At 38.0% G+C, this 20,352-nt stretch overlaps 2 protein-coding genes across 6 annotated transcripts in view; one reads left to right on the top strand and one right to left on the bottom strand.

The window, feature by feature from the left end:
* The window catches only part of NFE2L2 (NFE2 like bZIP transcription factor 2), a 31,339-nt gene extending 29,266 nt beyond the window's left edge, over positions 1 to 2,073 (top strand). For all 3 annotated transcript variants that reach the window (XM_012785893.2, XM_012785894.3, XM_012785895.3), the window contains exon 5: positions 356 to 2,073. In XM_012785893.2, the coding sequence (XP_012641347.1) occupies positions 356 to 1,582 (1,227 nt within the window). In that variant the 3' untranslated portion in view covers positions 1,583 to 2,073. The remainder of the gene's footprint in view (positions 1 to 355) is intronic.
* Positions 504 to 18,158, bottom strand: HNRNPA3 (heterogeneous nuclear ribonucleoprotein A3). 3 transcript variants are annotated; one of them, XM_076005667.1, is made up of 11 exons: positions 18,005 to 18,158; positions 16,017 to 16,139; positions 15,779 to 15,925; positions 15,478 to 15,688; positions 15,076 to 15,165; positions 14,897 to 14,992; positions 14,726 to 14,806; positions 14,072 to 14,212; positions 12,655 to 12,777; positions 12,496 to 12,563; positions 504 to 9,743 (listed from the first exon to the last, which is right to left on the bottom strand). In XM_076005667.1, the coding sequence occupies exons 1-10, from the start codon at positions 18,074 to 18,076 to the stop codon at positions 12,511 to 12,513; spliced, it is 1,137 nt and encodes a 378-aa protein (XP_075861782.1). In that variant the 5' UTR covers positions 18,077 to 18,158; the 3' UTR covers positions 504 to 9,743; positions 12,496 to 12,510. The 3 variants fall into 3 exon arrangements, with proteins under 3 accessions (XP_075861782.1, XP_075861781.1, XP_075861783.1); XM_076005666.1 differs by lacking the exon at positions 504 to 9,743 and adding an exon at positions 12,041 to 12,403 and having other exon boundaries at positions 18,005 to 18,144; XM_076005668.1 differs by lacking the exon at positions 504 to 9,743 and adding an exon at positions 12,041 to 12,403 and having other exon boundaries at positions 14,075 to 14,212; positions 18,005 to 18,144.
* Positions 18,159 to 20,352: the final 2,194 nt, after the last annotated feature.

Genomic DNA, 20,352 nt, shown 5'->3' with positions numbered 1-20,352 from the left:
TTTTATATTCAGTGCCTTTTGAATTAGTCATTCTGATTATCTATTATTTACATGCTACCAACTTATAGAAAGGATTGGAGGGTGCCTTTAAATTAGTTATGAGAGCCATCCACACTAGTTAAATGGGCTGGGTACCTTGAGGATAGAACTTTATAAACCTAAAGTTTGATCTAGGAACTCTGAAAATATATAAATATCTGTTGGAAGTGGGATTTATCTCTGAATTTAGAAGAGAAAAGCATAGAGAGAATGGGGGGTAAGCAGAGTTTACCTAAATTTATCATCAGAGATAGATTATCATAACTATTAAAAATATAAACTTGATTCATATAGTATAAACTTCTTTTCCATGCAGTGTCTTAATATTGAAAATGACAAGCTGGTTGAGACTCCCATGGTTCCAAGTCCAGAAGCCAAACTGACAGAAATTGACAATTATCATTTTTACTCATCTATCCCCTCACTGGAAAAAGAAGTAGGTAACTGCAGTCCACATTTTCTTAATGATTTTGAGGATTCCTTCAGCAGTATCCTTTCCACAGAAGACCCCAGCCAGTTGACAGTGAACTCATTAAATTCAAATGCCACAGTAAACACAGATTTTGGTGATGAATTTTATTCTGCTTTCATAGCAGAACCCAGTATCAGCAACGGCATGCCCTCATCTGCTACTTTAAGCCATTCACTTTCTGAACTTCTAAGTGGGCCCATTGATGTTTCTGATCTATCACTTTGTAAAGCTTTCAACCAAAACCACCCTGAAAGCACAGCAGAATTCAATGATTCTGACTCTGGCATTTCACTGAACAAAAGTCCTAGCATGGCATCACCAGAACACTCAGTGGAATCATCCATCTATGGAGACACACCGCTTAGCTTCAGTGATTCTGAAATAGAAGAGCTAGATAGTGCCCCTGGAAGTGTCAAGCAGAGTGGTCCTAAAACACAGCCAGTACATTCGTCTGGGGATATAGCACAACCCCTATCACCGTCTTGGGGGCATAGTGCTCTAGTGCATGATGCCCAGTGTGAAAATACACCAAAGAAAGAATTGCCTGTAAGCCCTGGTCATCGGAAAACCCCATTCACAAAAGATAAACATTCAAGCCGCTTGGAGGCTCATCTCACGAGAGATGAGCTTAGAGCAAAAGCTCTCCATATCCCATTCCCTGTAGAAAAAATCATTAACCTCCCTGTTGATGACTTCAATGAAATGATGTCCAAAGAGCACTGCAATGAAGCTCAACTAGCATTAATTCGAGATATACGTAGGAGGGGTAAGAATAAAGTGGCTGCTCAAAATTGCAGAAAAAGAAAACTGGAAAATATAGTAGAACTAGAGCAAGATTTAGATCATTTAAAAGATGAGAAACAAAAACTGCTCAAAGAAAAAGGAGAAAATGACAAAAGCCTTCATCTACTGAAAAAACAACTCACCACCTTATATCTTGAAGTCTTCAGCATGCTACGTGATGAAGATGGAAAACCTTACTCTCCTAGTGAATATTCCCTGCAGCAAACAAGAGATGGCAATGTATTCCTTGTCCCCAAAAGTAAGAAGCCAGATGTTAAGAAAAACTAGATTTGGGAGGATTTAACCTTTTCTGAGCTAGTGTTCTTTTGTGCTCTTATACTAAAAGCTCCTACTGTGATGTGAAATGGAGAAATATACATTACAAATAATTCTATGCAAAATTATAGCCAAAACTAGTATAGAAAATAATATGAAACTTTAAAAGGCATTAAACTATCAGTATGTTGAATCAGTAGTTTCACTTTAACTATAAACTTAATTTCTTAGGACACCATTTGGGCTAGTTTCTGTATAAGTGTAAATACTACAAAAACTTTTTATTTATACTGTTCTTATCTCATTTGTTACATTCATAGAATTTATACAATGGTATGACATCTGGCTAAAAGCAAATTGTTGCAAAACTAACCACTATGTACTTTTTTATAAATACTGTATGAACAAAAAATGACTTTTTATATTAAATTGTTTAGCTCTGGCAAAAAAAAGCAATTTCAAGAGCTGGTACTAATAAAGGAATATTATGACTGTTAAATTAATTCTTCGAGATTCCTTTGAGTTTATTCGCACAGTAGTATTTTCCAAAGAAAATTTAACATGTTTAGATGTTTTGCATTTTCAGAATGTTTTCTTTAAAAATATGAAAAGCATTTTATATTAAATTTCTGGTCCAGTTATAGAGAAATAAAGTATATCAAGAAGATATTTTATCTCTTCTTCAACAGCAGGTACCTCTATTAACCCAAGAAAATGTTATACGTTGACATGAAAACATTGATTTGTTTTTTCAAGTCAATAGATGCAATGCCTACTATACACTAGGCATTGTTTGATGTACAAAGGACAAAACTCAATATTCCTGTCCTCCTGGAACTTGTATTCTAATGAAGGGGAGATAGCAAGCATACTACATCCTTAGAAGGATTGGGCAGATCAGTAAAAAGCATCACAACTTAAAATAAGTTTACAATTAGGAAGAAAGAGCCTTATTGAGGTGGCAACATTAGAAAGTGTGCAAGCCATCTTGATAGTTAAGAGCACTGCAGACAGGACACAGCAAATCCAAAGGCTAAGGCATGTTTAAGAAAAAAAAGACAATGTGGCTGAACAAAGGGAGGGGGAGAATAAGTCAGGAAGGATAGGGTTTGGGGCATGGCACAGCCTTACAAGCCTACATTAAGTGAAGCGGGAAGCTGCTGGTGGTGTTAAGGGTAGCACCTGACTGGTTTTTTAAAGTTCCCTCTGGGGTCTGTGCCTGCTGGCAGTTACTGTGGCACTTTCTGGTAAAGGCCAGTGGCTGAACCCGCCCATCAGAGGCAGGGGGAGCTGAACCATAGCCAGTCCAGCGGTTAACAGTTGGATTGGCCATTGCTGTTGCAGGATTTGCAGGCTGTTGTTTTGCAAGCCAATGAAGCACATGAAACCTTAAAAGTTTTTTAAATCCTACCAAATCTGCCTTCATCTATTACAGAGATGAGTTTCAATCTAAAATGACAAAATTGGAAACATTAATATTTCCCTACTGCCAATAAAGGAAAAACAAGAGATGCCCATTGACAAATTATGGTCTTAAGTCATCCAGACAAAAGGATCTCTATATAGCAGTAAAAAAAAAAAAATCACTGAAGTTAATCATATACTAGGTTAAGCTAAAAAATATATGTATGAACTTTAAATATGTATGAGCACCAGCTTGTTATAAAATGCCTCAGAGATACAACTTAAAGTTCCCTCTGACTTGTGTGTTGAGAATAAACTAGAGGGAAAGGATAGAAACAAGGAGACCAATTGGGAGGCTCATGCAATATAATGGCTTGTCTAGGGTGATACCAGAGATAGTCAGAGGCATTGGATTGTGCATGTTTCAAGGGATACTAGAATGGAAGTGAGAATCAAGGCATTGAATATCTTTAAGGATTGAATTGCCCAGGCAGGGACAGTGAAGACTGGATCTAGGAGGGAGGTCCTGGTGGGAAGTCTGTTCACTTTAGGACATACTGTGAGATCTACTGGATATGTAAATAGAAGGTATAAAAACAAGGCACTCAAAATTTTTTGAAAATCTGCATGTTTCCCAATAAACCATTCAGTTATTAGCTCATGATATTCATCTAAGCAGCTTTTTGTCATTTGTTCATGTTTTGCTTTGCCTTTTTAAAGTGGGGAAATGATGGGTATTCACCTTAGTGTTCAAGTATGTTTAGAACAAGCACATGTGAATTATTCACTGAAGAGTCACATTAATCCATTAGGAGCAATAGAGTATAGTGGTCTGCTGGCCCTAGAACTAGACTGCTTGGGCTTGCTGCTGCCAATTCCTAGAATGGCCTCTTTTAGGCATGTTTCCTTATCTGTAAAGCATACTAGTACTCAAGTCGATCCACAAAAAAGCACTGCCTAGCTCTTAGTAAACACTCTAAAAGATTAGGTATTTTGTCAATTTTCTTTAGCCTTCTATTAGAATGCTTTTTAGTTACAAGTGAGGAGAAACCAGTCGTATTACCTTAAGCGATTTTGACTCACATAACTGGAAATCTCAAGGTTGAAAATAACTCCAAGGTCTAATGGATTCAGGGATTCAAATGTGAAGATTCTGTGTCCCAAGTATTTTTCCCATGATATCCAGGAAATTCCTCCAGTGGTGGTGGTAGTGATGGAGGATCCTGGCAGAAGACATCACTTTTCCAATCTCAAAACATTCCCAAGTCTTAAAGTGAGAGTTCATAACAAGCCCAGCAGCAATCCCCATAGGAAACACCTGGAATCAGCTAATACTCAAGTGGGAAGAGCATTGCTGGGCAGACAAGAACAGATTTTACCTACATACTTTTGAGTTAGTCATACTTCAAAATATTTTGCCCAATTCATACAAGATAACTGATCATAGAACCGTACAGTACCTAAAAGTACTCCACTGAGGTACTAAGCATATTACTTTATGTAGAATTATAAATGTACAATTTTAAATTATAACAAATCCTAACTTACCCATGACAAAAAAAAAAACATGTTTTCATTTCTCAATATGCATTTGAATTAAGAACCTTATAACTGTCCTTGGATTAAATTTGGCTGCCCAACTGTTAAACCTTACTTGCACTCAGTTTCTGAGTTTAATTCTGTAGTTTAAAATTATGTACACATGTCTTTTACATTGAAGTATTAATGTCAAACACTATATTAGAAATCTTAATTGTGTGGATTGTTATAAAAAAAAAAACAACTCTTATCTTCTTGCCAAGATTTCTCAAGCTTGTTTTTGAAGGGGATCTGCTCAAATGTAATCGCCTTACCAAAATTTGTGATGAAGCCTGAGAACATATGCACAATAGTTCTCACATTTTGAAGACAGTTATCAGACCAGTTTCAGTTGAAGCTATTAATTTTTTGGGTTTTTTTTGAGACAGAGTCTCACTTTGTTGACCAGGCTAGAGTGAGTGCTGTGGTGTCAGCCTAGCTCACAGCAACTTCAAACTCCTGGGCTCAAGCGATCCTCCTGCCTCAGCCTCCCGAGTAGCTGGGACTACAGGCATGCGCCACTATGCCCAGCTAATTTTTTTGTATATATATTTTTAGTTGGTCAACGGGGTCTTGCTCAGGCTGGTTTCGAACTCCTGACCTTGAGCAATCCGCCCGCCTCGGCCTCCCAGAGTGCTAGGATTACAGGCATGAGCCACCACGCCTGGCAGAAGCTATTAATATTTGGAACTAAAAAAACAAAAATTTAAAGACTATAATATCCCAAATCTATGTGGGGGGAAAAGAAAACATTCAACACTGATATCACTTCCTTATCACCCATTAAAATTTTAGGTATGATTCGGTATATTCTTAAGACAGTATCCATCACATTATCAAACATACTATCTTTAGGGACCAGGAGACACAGGTACTATGTTAAGCTCTTTAAGCCCATTATTGAATTTAATTTCTAGATTGAAGGTGGAGTGCTATACCCACTTTACAAAAAATAAATTAGTTTATAAACAGGAGTTCTTAGGTAGAATTTAGATCTGAGAATTCTGACAAAGTCACCTCTTTTTCAGTAACACTTAATGAAATTGAACACTGCCATTGATATTCTAGGAAACAAACCACGATATTTAAAGCACAAATTAGACCACTATTGCAAATGTCAGACTATCATTTATGCATCACAACTTCAAAGTTAGAAGTCACTAGATCAATGTTTAAAGCATGTTTTAAGTCACAAACCTTAAGTCTGATAACCCTTTTCACATAATATTTAAGTAATTCTACCTATTTCATACATATAAAATCACTAACATTTTAAGGGGTCCACTGGCATTACCAATGACATTAAAGTTAACAAGTATCTTGTCTGAGCTCACAAAAATTCTGTATTTAAGTTTCTGACAGGCAAAACCTGGTATATAAGAATCAGACTAACAAAAACCTAATTACATTTTCCTTTAGTATCTATTAAATGAGAACCTAAGAGAACACAGCTGAGGTTAACTCAAACTACAGAACTCATCAGAATTATTTTACTATATGTATGTTAAAGGATTTAGGTTTTCTCAGCATTTGTTGAAAGAATACAAAGTAATACAATGCATTGAAAAACTGTCTAGTTGGCTAGGCGCAGTGGCTCACGCCTGTAAATCCTAGCACTCTGGGAGGCCGAGGCAGGTGGATCACTCAAGGTCAGGAGTTTGAAACCAGCCTGAGCAAGAGCAAGACCCTGGTCTCTACTAAAAATAGAAATTAATTGAGCAACTAAAAATATATAGAAAAAATTAGCCCAGCATGGTGGCACATGCCTGTAGTCCCAGCTACTCGGGAGGCTGAGGCAGTAGGATCGCTCAAGCCCAGGAGTTTGAGGTTGCTGTGAGCTAGGCTGACGCCAAGGCACTCTAGCCCAGGCAACAGAGACTGTCTCAAAAAAACCTGTCTAGTACTTTAACCTCCAGACATAGCTTAACAATTGACAGAATTCTTTTCTGTGACTATTACAAGCCCTTTAAGTGCTAAAGGAACTATATAATAGCTATATATGGATGTAGTGAAATATTTAACTGCTTCATATATTTGAAGTTAAAGCTGTCAACACCCTCGTGCATAACATTACTTATCCACATTTACTATTTTACTAATAAATTCTAGAAGTTGAATAGTATGGCCAAATTCTTACTTCCTAGCTAGCTTTTGCAACTATCCATTTAACCTCTACCGCATGAACATACAGTTCAATGTGCACCCTTGCCATTACCTGACCTTAAGGTCTTTGAAAACATAAGCAAAAATGATTTACCTATTACTATCCTACTTGCCCCAAACCTTAGCACTGCATATTGAATTCCCTATTTTTTTATTAACCAACGTACTCCTGATAGCATATTCAATTCAAAGTTAAACCAACCCAATATACAACAGAATGCCACTTTTACAAAAGTAAACTACAAAATGTAGTGGCACATGCCTGTAGTCCCACCTCCTCAGAACTGAGGTAGGAGGATCCCTTGAGCCCTCAGAGTTTGAGGTTGCTGTGAGTTAGGATGACACCACAGCACTCTAGCCAGGGCAACAAGAGACTCTCCCCCAAATAAAATTTAATCAATGTGTACAATAGGTACATGAAAATTCAAATTTTATCTCATTCCCTGAATGTTTTACAGTTTGTAATAACGCATTTTCAACATATATTTAGAAAATATACTTATTGTGTGGGAAAAAGTCCACTCATCCTGTATTATTTTGGCACCCAAGCATTAAAATTAAATTATATGACAATTAAGATTACTTAACTGCACAGAGTATGGAACCACCATGTAACACTATGAAAACCAGGGTTTGAGGGACAGGTGTAGTGGCTCACACCTATAATCCCAGCACTTTGTGAATCTGAAGTATGAGGGCAGGAGTTCAAAAGCCAGTGTTTGAATCACAAAATTTGTGTTGCAATCCAGTCAGTATCAGCTATCCAAGAATTCTCACCTGCTTCAACTTGAAGCATTTCACTTGAAAAATATTAAAGCTAGAAATCCAAATGTACCATAAAAATAATTTTATTGAAGAAAATACATTTAAATTATCAAAGACCTACACCACAAGTTTATCAAGCTAAACGATGACATTTATCACATCCTTTTTATTTGGGTTGAAGTGCAACAGTGTAGTTTTAGGACCGCTTAATTTCATGTAAGTTTTTCCCCAACTCACCCTCACTATACAATTGTATGTTCAATTAGTCCACTGCCTCTCTGGATACTTGTGTGGAACTCCCCTTCACTTTTCCCAAGCTGCCTTCACTAATTCACTTGCCTAATCATCCTGTTCTTTTCCTCTTCAAAGTTCATAGATTCCTCACATAAATCACCAAAGTATTCTGCCCTTCAAGACCTAAGTCCTTTTAAACAATGTTAAGTGGCAATAAACTTTTAAAAATATCTTCTTCCACGTCTATTTCCCATGGCTGTTTTTATTGAATAAAATCCACAACTTTTTAAATAATTGATAAAGGCTCATTCCAAGTTTCCTGATGTTTTATTACTTACTAGTAAAGTAGGCTGAAATATCCACTGATAGCGTCACATGAACATTGTGAAGTGACAAAACAACACACACATTTCTAAAAATATTTTAATGAAAAAGTTATCTTTCTGTAAACATTTCATTATACTACAAATGAAACATTTGAACCCATTACAGACCACCTCTGAAGTCTTAAAAACCAGATAAAACAGACGGAAATTTAAAAGTAATTAAAAATATTTAGGTAGGCTAATAAACCTTATTACCCCTGCACATTAGCATGCTTATTCACTACTTTGTGACACTTATTACTGGAACTCCAAGTGATATTGTCATTATCAGACGTGTTTGAAATTGTGACTTATACCGGAATTCTTGAAACCAAGCCTATTTCAATTATTTCCTTAACAAACGGACTTTATTACCACATAAATATTTTTTAGGACATGTGTGAAAATTTAGTTTTACAAATGTAGTTATTAGAAGCAGTAATCTACAAATTGGTTTAATTAACATCAGTTAAAAAAATCTACCTCAAGCATTTACCACTATAACAATTTCCTTACTTTGCCTTACTGGTGCTATAAACTTAAGAGAACGTTGTATTTTTCAGAAATGACAATAAAACTACATTTAAGTAAAATAATTTTATTTCATAAAAAATTAGAAAGACTGATAAGAACAATGCCTTTAGAAAAAGAAAATGTTTCCTATCTTAGGAAATTTGCTTTACTTAAAAACCATGTTGCCAAGGAAATTTATCATTAAAAGGCTGTTACCTTATTCAACACTTCACTTTATGATGTGTAGAAATTCAGTCCCGATTTAGAAAGAAAGCCAACCATTTTCTGAGAATAAAGTCTGCCAAACTGACTACTCCTGTTCATGTAGAAATTGATTTATTTATAATTTAGAAACTAGCTTGTATTTTGAGTATCTATCCCCTGAAGTGTATTTTTTTTTAAAAAAATAAATCAACATTAAACTCAATCTTTAATAAGCCCTTTTGGGACAGCAAAAACAGCCCTTAAAAATAATCAGCAACTAATCTGAATAGTTGAGCATTCTTTGGGAAAAGGTGTCTTTTTAAAAAGGAGCACTAACGTAATCAGGCCTGCAGTGCTTCTGGTCAATAGTAACCAAAATAAAAATTTATTCTATTTGTCCAACTAATTCCCTGAATTTATATGCAAGTATACTTTTACACGAGACCACTTGAATGAAGACCATTTTTTATATCTTTATCATTTGACAATTCTGAAATTCATTTGAAGGTATCATTCCTAGTACTAGAACTGGCAACTTCATGAGTCTTTACAAGTCATGCTTATTATTACAAAAACTGTTTTCAAAAAAGCTGAGGCTGCTTTCTCTTACCAAAAACTGACTTTACTCTGAAGATACTAACAAATTGTACACATGAAGGGGCCACATCTGACTCAAGATGAACACCCATGGCTACTGCAGGGGAATTCTTGAAACTAAGGTTTAAAATGTGTTGGACATGGTACCAAGATAGTTTTCATCTGAAGATTTCTGCCAATGTACCTACTAGAGGGACAAAGTTTTAAAATATGTAATATAGACTTGTAGGGAAACAAATAGTGTCATCAGGTTTTACTGTGAACTACAAACCTTACCCAGCCAGAAACCTTCGTATTTAAGATGGTAGGAAAGACATTCCTCATTTAGGCAAGTAGGGTTCTCATTCAACCTGCAAATCAAAAAGATTACTCTTACCTTGCTTTACAAAAAATTACTCTTTAATTAGTGAAAAAATTCAAATTCAAGCCTTACCTAATGCTTATTGCCCTTCCTTGCAGGTCTAAATGCTAGACCTAGTGACTGTGGCAACTATCTCTCATTGATGTTCCAAAAGGCGAAGAGCTCCTTCCTGCTAGACTTTCTTCGATATTTCAGTTGTAATAAGCAGATTTAACTAGCTTTTGGAAAGTTGCTCACTATCACCATAGTATCTTATGCCTTCACTTCTCTGTAGTTGAAGCTCTTGCTGCTGCCTTGTCATTCTTTATTTATGCTGACTTGTCCATACTCAAAAGGCTGCGGAAGTCCTGTCTTAGTGAGTTTCCTTTGATCCACAGTGCTTAAAAAGCACATCTTAGGTCCTTTAAAGCTGGTTATATCGCTCTCCTCATGGCTTACTTTTCCACACTGTTCACAAGAGCTAAGCTAATACAACTTATAAACAGGTCACATACACAGATTTTACCTGCTTATAGGTTGCAAACATCAACTTACTGAAAATGTTTTTACTATTAAACTAGTTCCAGAACACAGAAAGTTGGTTAACAGTACAATTAACCTCATATGCCACTTAAAGGATACTGTCAAGGTTGTGTCAAACAATTTCACAAACATAAAAACAGGAAATGTTAATCTCCCCCATTCCTTCAACCTTTATTATAAGAATAAAAGAACTTGAGACAATTTAGCTTAATTTTAATAAAATGTTTCCCCAAGCATTTTGACCAGGTACCCAGGTTGAAGTTATGAACATTGACAGTGTCCATTTATATAACCACACTTGAAGTTGTTTTAAGTACTTAACCATTTTCTAATATTAGCCTATTTTCTACACTGCTTATTCACATATATGCCCATTAACAAATGGAATGTCTGTTACATTTATTGGTTTGTGAGTGTTTCTGGAAAACTGCAGTATGTGTGAAGACCAATTTCCATGCTGGCATTGCATGCATCCAAATATTAATAATGCACAGAGGCACAGAATTAGAAGCAACAAGAGAGCATATTCAAACACTAGCACGCCCCATTCCCCTTTTTATTGCTTGTTTTGCTTAGTACTTCTTAAAACAAAAATAAGAAATCTCGAATTCAACGTTCAACTGCCAAAGAAAGAATAACAGCAGGGCACATACTTAGGGCTCGAATGAAATTGTAAGCACTAGCTGGCGCAAAACAGTAGACATTGGTTTATATTTATATATATATGACCTTATTATCTAAAACTTCTCAACCAGGGCCTTCCAAACAAATTGATAACTCACATCAACATGATTTAGGTTGAAATATACACAAGAAGTAACAATGTGTTCGTTGGGAATTTAGGAACTCCAGATCACCCAAGTGTACTAAGCAACTATGCTACATTTCTGCTGCAGTAAGTTATTTTAAACAATTATACCTAGGACTGTTCTTGGTTTCCTCCAGCAAAATGTATAGGGTACAAACCAGAAAGCATGCCAGCCAGTTAAGGGTTTAAATAACGCATGATTTTTATTCTCTTGCTCTGAAAGTGTGTATAGAGAAAAAAAAAAATTAAACCAAGGAAAATAAGATATTTATGGGCCTCTTGTGCTTTTAAAAAGGAAAAAAAAAAAGTACCCACTAATTTCCTCCGACATAGCAGGCTTAGTGGTCCTCTATTTTGAAACGTTCTTAAGAACTGTCTTCATAAAGTAGGAGGAAGAGGGAAAACGCCCACTATCCCTTCCCAGAATTTAAATAGTGGGCAGTAGACATTCTTTATACCCAAAAACTATGGCAGCAGTTCAAACGTGACCAAGGTAAATGTAGAATGAAGATGTTCTAAACACAGCTAGGACTCAGCAAATCTAACACACTAAAACCATATGATTACATTTTGGAAGAAAATGCACAAAAACCAAATAGAAATTTTGAGATTTTCATTGGATGGTAATCTTAATGCTATTAAATTCACAAATATGCTAATTTAAATACCCAATCCTATTTATCTAAAACACACATTGCAAACATACAAATATCTATTCTCTCCACATGTCAGCGCCCATTCATATCATGGTTTGGAAATGGGGAGAATAGATTCCCCTTAAATTGCAAGTCAGCAGGTGTTTCTTTACAGTTAACTTTAGCAAAATTCATACAAAATAGTAATTAACAATGATCTTCTTTACTTGTTAACTCACAAGGAAACACCTTCAAAACTGCATTTTGTTAAAGTTTCTGTACTAAAATGTAGAAAAACTGAACTACACAAATATTGAAAAGTTAAAAATTCCTTAATTTTTTATTCCTGGTACCACTACCACAATTTACAGGGCAATATACCTGATGTAATGAAAAGAAAAAGAAAAAGACAAAGCTACAACAGATAAAAGACCTCAGGAATGTACATCTAATTGACACTACATTGCATTAATCAATAGCTGCACTTTTTGCAAACTGTGGCTATGACAGTCCTGAACAAGAAGGGTTTCCTGTTTAAGCTGCAGTAACTTTTCTGACTATGGATCATCGTTCCTTCTGTGGCAGATTTTTACAGTTCCTCTAATGCATTTGGGACGACTGTCTCAAAGTAACCTGCAGCTTTCCTGACAACTCCTCGCTCTCTCTCCTGCTAAGAACTGTAGCCTGTTGAATAATACAGGATAAAAAAATTATTACACTCAGTGAACATTTCCACATTTTTTTTATCATCATGATAAAAATTTAAAGATACCTACCCTTTTCTGCTGTTTTTAGAACCTTCTGCTACCATATCCACCACTTCCACCACCAGATCCATAACCACCTAAAAATATACACAATATTTTTAAAGTATATAGAAATTTTTTAAGTTAAAACATTCTAAAGAATTTCAGTTAAAAAAAAAAGTTATTTACCACCATATGGACTGCCCGAGCTTCTTCCACCAAAACTGCCCCCTTTCATGGGTCCATAATTTGATTGCTGTTGTCCACTATAATTTCCAAAATCATTATAGTTCCCACCACCACCATAGTTACCTGAAATCACAGACATTTTGCGGTTTACCTATACAATAATTATTTTCTTCTTTTAACATGTTAACTATTATCTTTCAACAATCATAGTAGCATGCTCTACCACACTAATATGCAACCCTTTTAAAAAAAATTTTATACCTACCCAACTCCTTCCCCACCACTAACCCAGATGCCCCCAGCAGACCTAAGGCATAGGTAGGAGAGGAAGAAATGAAAGGAAAAAACAATGACCAAAAGAGCATGCTGGGCACGGTGGCTCACGCCTGTAATCCTAGCACTCTGGGAGGTGGATGGCTCAAGGTTAGGAGTTCGAAACCAGCCTGAGCAAGAGCGAGATCCCATCTCTAACAAAAATAGAAACAAATTAACTGGACAACTAAAAATATATAGAAAAAGTAAGCCGGGCATGGTGGCACATGCCTGTAGTCCCAGCTACTCAGGAGGCTGAGACTGAAGCAGGACTGCTTGAGCCCAGGAGTTTGAGGTTGCTGTGAGCCAGGCTGACGCCATGGCACTCACTCAAAAGCCTGGGCAACAGAGTGAAAGTCTGTCTCAAAACAAAACAAAAAGAATAAACATCAGTATTGTCTATTTAAATGCTATGCCCTGTATGCACATGTTCCTTCCTTCCTACCATTAACACCATCAAAATTGTCAATGTTTCATTCATTATGATTCTGATGCAGTATAACGTTTAAAACACAAAGAATTAGCCAGTTGTGATAACTTGTGTCTGTAGTCCCAGCTACTTTCTGGGAGGCTGAGGCAGGAGGATCACTTGAACCTAAGCAGTTTAGGTTGCAGTGAGCTACGATGACACCACTGCACCCTGGGTGACAAAGCTGAAACAGTCTCAAAAACCACACAAATCCAAAAAAATACCAACGGAGAAGGAGCCCAGGAGTTTGAGGTTGCAAGTTAAGATGCGATCCCTCCACCACACTCTAGCCCAGGCAACAGAGTAAAAACAGTGTCTCAAAAAAGAAAAGGGGGGGGAGTGCTTAAGAGTTAAGTAAAATTCTCGCGATAAAAACATTACTGATCCTTTATATGTATACTGGATAATTCCCATCTTAACTATATATAATAAATATTTGAGTACATTTTTATCAATTTACTAAAAATAAAAAGCCAGTAAAGCTAAGAAAATTCAGTTTTATTACCTACCACTTAAATATTATAGAAGATAAAATTTGATCAAATACTAACTTTTAACACTTTTTCGAACATCTATAATGAAATTCTTAGCAACACTGAATTATTTAACATTTAAATAGAACGAGTAAAAGCTTACCACCTCCAAAATTTCCTCCTTCATTGTAACCATCATATCCTCCTCCACCACCGCCATATCCACCACCTTGGTTTCCATATCCTGGTCCACCACCATAGCCCCCTCTACTACTATAACCAGGACCACCGCCATAGTTGCCACCTAAAAAAACCCAAACAAACAAATAAAAAAAAGAGGCCACACAAAATCATAGGTATACAGAGGATCAAATTATTGAATTCTAAGTTTTTATTAACATAAGTCACTGGCAAATAAGCCAGTAAGTTAATTTTAATACTTTGAAACTGGTAATATCGGGTTAACAGAACAGCAAGAATCTGGGCTACTAAGAATTAAGATAAATGCTTAAACATCACTTAATATCAAAATGGAAAAAAATCATTGTTTTCGTTTTTTTTTTTAAATTTACTAAATAGTCTCAGACTTCATTCTAGCTCAACTGCTAGTCCAACAAACTTTACTGGCCCAAAATGATTAGCTAATGTTCAATCTTTAGGGGAGAAGAGGCCTACTTATCTATGGTACTACTTTGGAAGTATACTTTAATCATCAAGCCATTCAAGCTTTGACTGAAATTAGAAAAATATAACAAATAATTTTCAGTAAGTTAAAGAAACAAAGTACCAAATATCAATTAAAACAAAAACCACCTACCATCACCTCCAAATCCATTGTATCCACCATCACCTCCTCCATAACTACCTCTGCTGCCACCACCTCCACCACCATAGCCTCCTGAAGAGAAGATATGAATTAAAATTATTTATTCAACTTATAATTAAATTTTAGGTACTCACATACTCAGAAATAAGATAAACATCCTACCTCTTCCACCAAAGTTTCCACCACGGCCAAAATTACCTCCACCACCTCCAAAGTTTCCTCCACGACCCATAAAGTTGCCAGATCCACCTCCCCGACCTTTAAGACAGGCAAGGAAAATTTTAAAGAATTTTACAAACACTACTCACATCTATTGTGTATATGTGTATGGTCCTACTCACCTCTTTGCGATCCAGCAGACTGCATCTCTTGTTTTGAAAGGGCCTTTTTCACTTCACAATTATGCCCATTAATAGTGTGGTATTTCTGAACTAAATTTTTTTTAATCAAACAAACAAACAAACAGTTATTTTATGTTTGGAAAAGCATATATAAATGAAATCCTTTGTCATTACGTAACTCTTTAAAATGTTATCAAGGTAGTGACTGTGAGTGGGGATGAGTGAGTGTTCTGGGATGTTTATTTCTTGAACTGAATGCTAGTTAAATAAGTGAAGACACTTTATGAAAATAACTGTACATTTTATATTCTATTAGGCACAACACAAAATTATAAGCAGTTAAGCAAATTTTGATGAAAACAGAGAACCACCTCTGCTTTCTCATTCACAATTGCTACTTACCAACAATTTTATCAACAGTATCATGATCATCGAAAGTTACAAAAGCAAATCCTCTCTTTTTTCCACTCTGCCTGTCTTCCATAACTTCTATGGTTTCAATCTTTCCATACTTTTCAAAGTAGTCTCTCAAATTATATTCTTCTGTATCTTCTTTAATACCACCAACAAAAATTTTCTTCACTGTTAGATGGGCACCAGGCTTTACAGAATCCTGCAAATAAAATACATTAGGAGTCAAAAAAATCCCCCCCCCAAACTTTCACAACAGTTTCACATATTACACAACATATAATCAAAATACCTCTCTAGAAACAGCTCTCTTTGGTTCCACAACACGCCCATCAACCTTGTGTGGTCGAGCACACATTGCTGCATCCACCTCTTCAACACAAGAGTAAGTCACAAAACCAAAGCCCCTAGAACGTTTTGTTTGGGGGTCTCTCATTACCTACAAGATAAAAATTTTAAAGCACTGAAACACTTCCACAGGTCCTCTACAGCCCCTTCCTAAGAAATTTTTTGTTCCCTTAGTAACTTACCACACAATCTGTGAGTGTGCCCCATTTCTCAAAATGTTCTCTTAAGCTATCATCTGTAGTTTCAAAGCTCAGACCACCAATAAACAGTTTTCTCAACTGCTCTGGTTCCTTTGGATCATGGCCCTGAGAAAAAGACCCAATACATTTTAGTTATTTCTTATAGTGGATGAATCTCTAAGAAAAGACCCACAAACCTTAACCTATCACAAAGAGTTTTTCATCAAATTTCTGTAACTTTAACACTTTGTCCAGTTAAAAAAAATTTAACTAGACAAATGGACTGTTACATTAAATCAACTAAATGGTGCCAAGGAAACCTATAAGCAGCCTCTCAAATGCCAATGTCACTTCAGCTACACTGAAGTACAAGACAACTCCATAATCAAAAATCCCTTCATTTTTAAGCTGTAACTAAAAGTGTAGATTTCAGAAGTTGCTAAAGTGTTGGAGAAGCAATGTTCCATCCATGCTATTTCAAGTCTTCTCATTCTACATCCCCAAAAATGTTGAATTTTAAAATCACAAAACTGTGATGAAATACAACTTAAAAGTTTCAAGTGGCAAATTCAGAGAAAGCTACCAGTTTCAAGAAAATTAATGTTAAAATAGTCCTAAGCTAAAGCATCCTTCCCTACCGCAAAAAGAAAAAAAAAGCCCACCATTTATTAGCCTTCTGTAACCGATGTTTGTTATGTGCTACAAAACCAACACATTTTTAGAGTTACAATTTGGCAAGCAGGACCTACATTAGGTATAGCATATATTGCCTGACCAGAAAGGAACAGAGCACAATAAAACAAATTGAGATTTAAAAAAAAATAAAATGTGGCCTGAAAATGTTTTATACTTTAGTCAAAAGCTTTTTAACAAATTTCATGAACTGTCATTTAATGCATGCATTAAGATTTGGCTCATCCAAAGTCCTTAGACAAAGGGTCTCACATTTACATTGTAATGTTTTCCTGTATCTTCTAGAAGTAGAGATGTTAAGGCATTTAAAGTGAAGAGACTGTCACAAGCTAAAAAAAAAATGTTAAATGATTAATAGCCTAAAGCATTAAATCATTTAGTCTCATCTTTTAAAGTATTGGATAGTCATTTGATTGACAATCCACAAACTGTGGTTGCACTCCTCTAAAGCAAAAAATCCAGAAAACTACAACCAGAGCCGACCCAAAGGGTGGGAAAACAGATCAAAAAAATTTAAGTTCCTACACTCAAATTCTGAAATACTAAAGTACCTCACTCACATGCTGATTTGAGAAGTATAATTCTAAGTACTTTAGCAAGAATAACAGATAATAAAGTATTTTAAAGCAACAAACTTTTGAAAAATCTTGCATTTCCAACTGGATGCTGAGGAAAAAAGAATAGGCCAGAGAATTAATGAATTCTCGTCGCTGAAGAGATGTGTAAAGGCTTAGAAACCCGCCGGCAGAACTTCAACGCTCCGGGCTTCGAGGCCATTTGCAGCATTTTCTGCTGGGCCGCCTCCTCCCTCTTCCCTCCAATCCCAGGCATCTCCCGGCGGCGGAGCGAGGCGGCGGCCATTGCGGACCAATGCGCCATTTCGTAACGCGGCAGCGGATCAATGTCAATGTGGCCGCCGCCCGCCTGCTCGCTCGCCCGGATGTGCCTGCTCGTCCCCTCCCCTCCCCCACCGCCTCCTCCCAACCGCTCCCGCCGAGGCCCGCCATGCCGCCCTCGGCCTCGCTTCCGAGACCGCGCAACCGGCGGGCCAGCTCCCCTCTCGAGGCCTCCCCAGCCACGCCGCGCCTCCGAGGGGCCACCTGGGCAGCCGAAGGTGAAGGCGAGACGGGCGAGGGACCCCGAGGAGGCCTCCGAGGCCCGCTCCCCCTCCCCCCCACCGCCCGTCTGAACGCAGAGCGCGGGACGGCCAACCCAGTCCACCCGGCCTCCCCGCTCCCACCGAGCCAGGCCCCCCACGCCGGCCACTACCCATCAACCCCCCACTCTCCCCCTAATACCTCCTCCCCCCGGCGGCGGCGGCGACGGCCGGAGTCGGGCTGGGGGCGACCGGACGGCGGTTTTACCTCCATTTTGAGACCGGACTCGCCTCTTCCAACTCGAGTTCAATATGGGACCGAGAGGAAGAGGCGGGGCCACTCGTCACGTGACGCGCTTTCCGCGCGCCGCCGGCGTGGTGGGGGAGGGGCGAGTTGGGAAAGGGGCGGGGCCCAGCGGGCGCGAAGAGAGACTGGACGAGCAGCAGGTTGGCGGGCGGAGGCGGAGGCGCGGCAGGCTGCGGGAGCGCGCGCGTCTCGCCAACTTCCAGTGCAGCACCGCCCTTGCCGCCGTTCGCGCCAGGGTGGCTGACGCGACGCCGACTTGGGCTGGACCAATGGTGAGCGCCCACGTCGGGAAAACGCCTCGTGACCGCGCGTCACCGGAGAGAAAGGCTTTTCCCTTTCTTCTCTCGCCTATTCCCCTCCGCCACGCAGGCCTCAAGGTCTCCATTTACGAATTCATTCCATTCCGGTGTTTAAAATAAAACCACACTGTCCCTTCTTGTAATTTAAGGTTGCAAGAAAGCCCTCTAGGCCCCTCGGATCACCTCTCTCGTTCCCAAATGCCAGGGACCGGTGTCTGACTGGCGCCCATCTGAGAGGGCACGTACTGGAAATCCCTGCGACACCGACTAGTGTGAATCGTGGGCACCTTGGGCCTCAAAACGCGGCTGACACACTGAATTGTTACCCTTAACAACCTGAGGCGGGACTGGTGGAGGTCAGTTCATTAGGTACTCACTGATCTCCAGAAATAAATATTACATATCGGGACTATTTTCTAATGCTCTTCTTTCTTGTTAGCGTGGAAAGCTGCAACATCTGTTTGGCGGACAGAATTTAAGGAATTGAGTGATTTGTATGTGCTTTTAAAAAGTGGGGTCGCCGGCTTTTCTGAAGATAGTTATCTCACTTGATTATACACAGTTACAGATTGAACTCCTTGTTCTACTTTCCCCCCTTTCTCGCTACTGCATTTGACTAGTCTAAAAAATTTTTTTTTTTCAAAAAGTGGGGTCGCCAGATTATTTCTGCCTGTTCCCTAGTGACTTTTACTTTAATGTGATCACCTGTGTCCAATTGTGTTGCGAAGTATAATGAACGGAATGAATCAGAGTTAAAAACTAGAGATCTAATCCTTTCTCAGCCTAGTCAAGTGATTTGAAATCATTTGACTTTACTGGGCTTTAGTTTTAGTTTTTTAAATGAAAATAGGGATAGTATTGGGTGATCTTCCAACACCCATGACAGCAATACATAATCTGTGGACCCATATTTAAACAAAGTTATAAAAATAACCTCAATTGACAGGTCTACCTTCACTGCTAGGAAATGCTTTATATTTTCTTTAGCAATCCATTTGACCAACTCCTTTAGAATTGAACTCGCCCTCTCTTGAAAAGATTAGAAATCCTATCAGTTATATAGTAAATTGTTTGAAAAAAGTTTGTGTTAACAAATGGGGAGTAGTCATCTTGGAGTTTGGAAAACGGGAGTACAAAGAGTAAGAATTTGTTAGGTAGGGTTTTTATACAAGAAAGATAAAGTGAATTAAGCCTTAAAAAATAATTTGTTGATATTTATCTACCATTGTCCAAGGAGGAAATTTTGGAAACATGAACAAAGGATACTCTGTTGTGAGGCAGAAACCAGTTACCAGGCCTTAAGGTAATTTGGTTGAGATAATGTTCAAACTAGCCTCCTCTTGTTGCTGATTCCATTATCACAAGCAAACTTTTATTTATGGATTCTGCTTATCAGGTACTCCTGATAGCCAACAACAGACTTGAGACATTAGAAAAATTTATAGCCTTAGTGTCTTCTTAATATCAAGATTTTTTTGTGAATCTGATAACTATGATATAGTCCTGACAAACTTGATCAATTCTGGGTACATATAAAAATACAAAGTTAAAGACTTTACTCTTTTTTTTTTTGAGACAGTCCCACTGTTGCTCGAGCTAGAGTGCTGTGGCATCAGCCTAGCTCACAGCAACCTCACACTCCTGGGCTCAAGCGATCCTCCTGCCTCAGCCTCCCAAGTAGCTGGGACTACAGGCATGCGCCACCATGCTTGGCTAATTTTTTCTATATAATTTTAGTTGGCCAATTAATTTCTTTCTATTTTTTCAGTAGCGACGGGGTCTTGCTCTTGCTCAGAGCTGGTTTCAAACTCCTGACCTTGAGTGATCCGCCTGGTCGGCCTCCCAAAGAGCTAGGATTACAGGTGTGAGCCACTGTGCCCAGCCAAGACTTTGAGGGGAGGAAGACTTTAGAAAAATGGTATTCACACAAAGGTACTGTATGAA

Source organism: Microcebus murinus, chromosome 8 (assembly GCF_040939455.1).
Source record: "Microcebus murinus isolate Inina chromosome 8, M.murinus_Inina_mat1.0, whole genome shotgun sequence".
Classification (NCBI taxonomy): domain Eukaryota; kingdom Metazoa; phylum Chordata; class Mammalia; order Primates; family Cheirogaleidae; genus Microcebus; species Microcebus murinus.
Note: the sequence above shows the minus strand (reverse complement) of the source record. Positions and strands in the feature narration are given on the sequence as shown.

Coding starts and splice junctions, on each gene's coding strand:
- HNRNPA3 (XM_076005667.1), bottom strand. CDS start 18,076: ATGGAGGTAAAACCGCCGTCCGGTCGCCCCCAGCCCGACTCCGGCCGT. Junction 15,926..16,016: donor GCACACTCACAGATTGTGTG/GTAAGTTACTAA, acceptor TTTATCTTGTAG/GTAATGAGAGACCCCCAAAC. Junction 14,993..15,075: donor GTCTGCTGGATCGCAAAGAG/GTGAGTAGGACC, acceptor CCTGTCTTAAAG/GTCGGGGAGGTGGATCTGGC.